Genomic DNA, 4,803 nt, shown 5'->3' with positions numbered 1-4,803 from the left:
CTAAATGACCACAAACAATGCTCAAGGTTCATCCCAGCAAATTACATTGCACTTACTTAAAAGCTTAGTTCGTTACACGATACACTTTGTACTCAAGGTGATTTTTTTATCTTGTTGATACCTGCCTTTAGTGAAAATTCACTCTTAACACCGTGCATCAACCTCAAGGTTTCGTCTGGAACGGTTTAGCACTAAGATGCTTTCTTCTTGGCCACAATATTGCAACATGTAGGAGCCACAATTGGCAAATATGTTCACTCCTTTTTTTTTTTTTTTAATTTACATAGCACAGGGTGCCAAAATTAGTTTCCTGTGTGGCACTTATTACAAAAAAGCACTATGCAAGGTAATGCTCCACATGTGAAAGCACACTCAAGCATACTTTTCTTGGAAGCAAGCACCATCTCTCAGCTTCCTTAGAAGCCGTTGCCAAAAATAGATTGGCAATGGCAGTGTGTAAACTCACCATTTCAACATGCCGAGACATAGCTGCAACCACTCAGCAGCACCATAAATGCTTCTAGAGTGCTACGTCATGCAGTATAGGGGAAAAATGAAAACCACATAGTATAATAAATAGAGTTGAGGATTTAAATAAAAGTGTGTAGTTCTTGTGTTATATGAAAGCTTGCAATTGTAAACTTATGTAGGGTGGAAAAGTGAAGCTTGAGTTCGAGCACACGAACAGCCTAGTAGTATTTATGCAGATAATCAAAATAATACAAAAGCAAGAAATAAAAAATATATACAATAAATACACAATTACAAAGAAACACAAAACCACGCACACAAAACAAGAAACTGCAGCACTTGTGAACTAGTGTCTGGAACTTACTGTAAGATCGTGCTATGTAACATTATTATTTGAATCTTTCTATGTTTTAGCACTGAAGTATTTGAGAGAATCACTACCATAGTGTGTGTGTTTTGGGGAGAAGAAACCGGTGGTGTAGTGAAGGCCGAGTTGTTCCGAGAAAAAGAGGTCTGAGACACTGCACTTTAATGTAATTTGTTGATATTGAGCAATTTCATATACATAAAGTATATTCAGAGAACTAAAAACAAATGTGCTATTTTGTGGCACACTTCTGGATTTTATTCGTAGGGCTCTTTTCTGAAGTACGTACATTGGTGACAAGTGCATTTTGTATGCAGTTCCCAAGTTAGTGATGCAGTAACTAATTGTGAGCCTGAATGAAACTGTAGTACAGGTCAACAACAATATTCATATTAAAAAAAGGGGGTACACATCTAGTCATTACATGTAGACCAAGTGAGGCTTTCTTTATTATTAAACACACATGATGAACTTCGCATAACTATAGCGCATTTCTCCTGAAATTCCCAGCATATAAGTGTGCATCATGCCACATTCATACCTGGCCTATGAACAAAAGCAATTTCCTATCAAGCAGAGGGCTCAAACACCAGGTGTTCGAGCAATGAGAGATAACTAACCCTGTAGCTTGGGAGCTATTTTGCAAGTGGTCTTCTCTGCATTCACAAAAGGGCTCAACTCCATCCTTCGGTTTCACTGTTTGTAGGCAGTAAGTAGAAACAGTGCACAGAACAAATCAGCAGCATATGGGCAATTATTTTACTTTTCATTCTGCATACTGTTTCTATTTTTTTTTTTTTACTCCTATGCATTTGGCCATGGCAATGAAGTTGCCAGCAATAGCATTTTTTTTTTCAAGCATTCATTAGTCTGCTACTGCATTAAATTCGCGGTCATGCCACATGCACAAATGGGGCATAATAAATTATCAGTAAGATTTTCAAGGTAGTGCACAGACTTCAGCAAGGTCTGAAATAGCAGATTTTATTGTGCGTAAGTGCAAAAACACTTTAAATTTGCCTACTCATAAGCTAAGGTAATCACTCCAGAGCCTAAAATGAACAATAGTAATTATACCACACACAGACAGTCAGTAAACTGGACTAAAAAAACAAGAAATGGCTTTGCACAATTAACACTACTCAAACTATAATGTAATATCAACATTTAGTACAAGTAAAATTCTAATGTAAAGTAATAGCACTAGTTCTTACATGACTGTTCACTACCAGGTGGACAAACTTTCATACAAAGTATATAGCTATTACCGATAAGGTAACTGTTCCTACAAAATTATTTAAAATTTACCACGTTCATGCAGTCTGACATAAAAGGACCATACAAAGCAAGGCTCTTATCTACAGTTTTTAACCAGTTCCTTTTCTAACATTGCTCATTCACTGAATTACTGTCGCAGGGCTTGACAACAACACATCGGCAAGCAGTTTAGGTGATAAAGGTGCAAGGCCAACAGTAGATGTAACACGAACAGGGCCCCTACAACATGGTCACTGATATTATACAAGCAGGCATACGCTCAATTATATGCAAAGCATGCAGTGTATTGCGCTTGGATCCTGCTCATTTACAATCACAGTAACTGTACTTATGGCACTAGTTAACAATAGCTACAGAAATAGTTTTCCCTTATACACAGTGCAAATTTTTTTTAATTTTTTACGTGAGACACCGGTCATCTCATTTCTTGGAAGATGCAAGTTCCCAGCAACTACCCCTACTTAATTCTGAACACGCTAAGGACCTACCTAACATGTTTTTTTTTTTTTTTTTTTTTTTTTTTTTTTTTTTTTTTTTTCGTTCCTGAGATAGTTTTTCATTATACACCTAAGGTTTTTTACTTCACAAATTTTCTATAATAATTTTTTTTTTACCTTTGCAAAGCTTTCTTGCACTGCATAAACACTAAAATTGCAACCAAACAAGTATGAGAAGTATATTGTCAGAAGTTCACATCAGCCATACTTCAGAACACACTACCTTATCACCATTTGCCTGTTGCTTGTTCTGGAAGTGCCAAGTGGCAAATGTTCGTGCAACTAAGAGAGGAAACACAAGTGTGGCATCTGCATAAATTTTTACAGGGCGGGCATCTTTGCGAATTTTTCCCCATGACACTGCTTCATCAGGAGTTGCCCCTGAATCACTGCCATCGAACTCTGCACCTGTATTCAGATATACTGCAAAATCTGCACCGTTGCGCATCATGTTTGAGTTGCAGATGTGGTGCTTTACAAGTCCACCACCTACAATCACCATACCAGATCGTACTGCTTTCACTGCAATTGAATTAATGCGACGAATGTCTTGAGCTATGTCTACAATCAGACCTGGATTTCGGTATGAATGAAAGTAGATCATGTCACCAAGGGAGCCATCTGTTAATGCTGGGCAGAATACTGGAATCTTGTTCTTTGCAGCCCAGTAATAAATAGACCCCTTGTTATTGATTTCATTTCCAAACATTTCTATCATTTTCGATGGTGACCAGATGGTCCCATGCATGCGCTGCTCCTCAAGCATCTTGTTGAAAATGGGAATGACCCAGTTCTCAAAGAGGCAATAATTGTCATTTGGAGCCAGTAAGTTTCCAATGCGATTGATGCCTAAATCACGGAGCGAGCTTCCTTTCAAGGCGAAGTCTCCAACATAAGTAGGTGCCAGACACTTAATAAGGTCCTCTTCAACACCGCCCGCAGTTGTCACTATGCAATCAACCTGCAAATGATGCAAGTGTCAATCCTCGGACATGAAATGCACTGACAAGCAAGGAACGATAGCATTCCTATGTTACGATGTTATCTTACCATTTTGTGTTCCACAAGAAATCTGATGACGTCTCTGACACCGGCAGACGCCATGTTGGAGGTGTAGCCCAGAAAAATTGTGCAGCCGTACTTTCTACGAATGAACTCGTCGATTTCATGCTCGTCAAGCTGATCCTTCTCGAGAGGCACAGATCTGCATTCCAGCTACACAAACACAAACGAAGAGAGAACACACGGTGAACTAGCCAGTTAAAAGCTCAAGATTCGTACTTTATAAACATGCGAACATAACACCGGTGTCGCACGGCCACTTTCGATCGCGATCGAGCCCGATCCAGATCGAAATTCTCGACCGCAATTGGCTCCCTCCCGCAGCTTGCGTAAATGTGCCAATCGCGATCGAAAAATTCGATCCCGATCGGGCTCGATCGCGATTAAAAGTGCGCCGTGTGACACTCTTAAAGCTCACGCACGCAGCTAAATCTACAAAACGCAACAACAACAACAAAAAGTGCGACATACCATGCGGTTTATCTCGTTGACAGCGCGATCGAAATGAGTCGCCTGAAAGCCTGAGCACTTGTAGCTTTCAAGAATGCGGGCGTAGTCGACGCCATCGTTGAAATCATAGCCTTTAACTTCGATTTTTTCGTTAACCGGCAGCTCTCCTGACCTTCTCAATACGGAATCCACCGCAAGCGCCGGTTCGCATTCAGTGCTCATGTTGAATCTGTAAGCAAGCACACACTGCGCGTAAAGAAACTCCTCACAACAGAGCTTCGATTATCGTCTGCCCCATCCGGCAAGGCTGTCATTCACCCCTTATGTAGTCACCTGAAAACGCTGATTTCCGACACTCCGAAACAAACGTGCGCGGGTTAGATAACACATGTTGCGAACCGAGTTGTCACATGGCCCATTGTGGTTGGTAAAGCCAAATACAATGCCGAAGCCGATAGCTGGCTGTCGTCATGGTTACTGCACTGCCGTCATGGAAAAGTCCGTTCGATTCGCCTGCACCACTGTGGACCAGCTAACGGCGGTTGTCTGCCCTGTCCACAAAGTTTCTTTCTGCCTTTATTCCACTCAAGTTAAGAAATTGTGCAGCTCGATTTTTGCGGTGCAGGCACAGCGCCACACTCGAAACGAATGCCGAGGTGCAGACGCGGTGCAGGCCTT

The 4,803-nt window shown here is 40.9% G+C and overlaps 1 protein-coding gene across 2 annotated transcripts; it reads right to left on the bottom strand.

Moving 5' to 3' along the window:
• Window positions 1-675: 675 nt before the first annotated feature.
• Window positions 676-4,579, bottom strand: LOC119435349 (probable deoxyhypusine synthase). 2 transcript variants are annotated; one of them, XM_037702241.2, is made up of 4 exons: window positions 4,459-4,570; window positions 4,147-4,354; window positions 3,664-3,828; window positions 676-3,574 (listed from the first exon to the last, which is right to left on the bottom strand). In XM_037702241.2, exons 2-4 carry the CDS (start codon window positions 4,345-4,347, stop codon window positions 2,807-2,809), a joined length of 1,134 nt encoding a protein of 377 aa, XP_037558169.1. In that variant the 5' UTR covers window positions 4,348-4,354; window positions 4,459-4,570; the 3' UTR covers window positions 676-2,806. The 2 variants fall into 2 exon arrangements, with proteins under 2 accessions (XP_037558169.1, XP_037558168.1); XM_037702240.2 differs by having other exon boundaries at window positions 4,147-4,579.
• Window positions 4,580-4,803: the final 224 nt, after the last annotated feature.

Source organism: Dermacentor silvarum, unplaced genomic scaffold, assembly GCF_013339745.2.
Source record: "Dermacentor silvarum isolate Dsil-2018 unplaced genomic scaffold, BIME_Dsil_1.4 Seq641, whole genome shotgun sequence".
In the NCBI taxonomy this organism is placed as follows: Eukaryota; Metazoa; Arthropoda; class Arachnida; order Ixodida; family Ixodidae; genus Dermacentor; species Dermacentor silvarum.
Note: the sequence above shows the minus strand (reverse complement) of the source record. Positions and strands in the feature narration are given on the sequence as shown.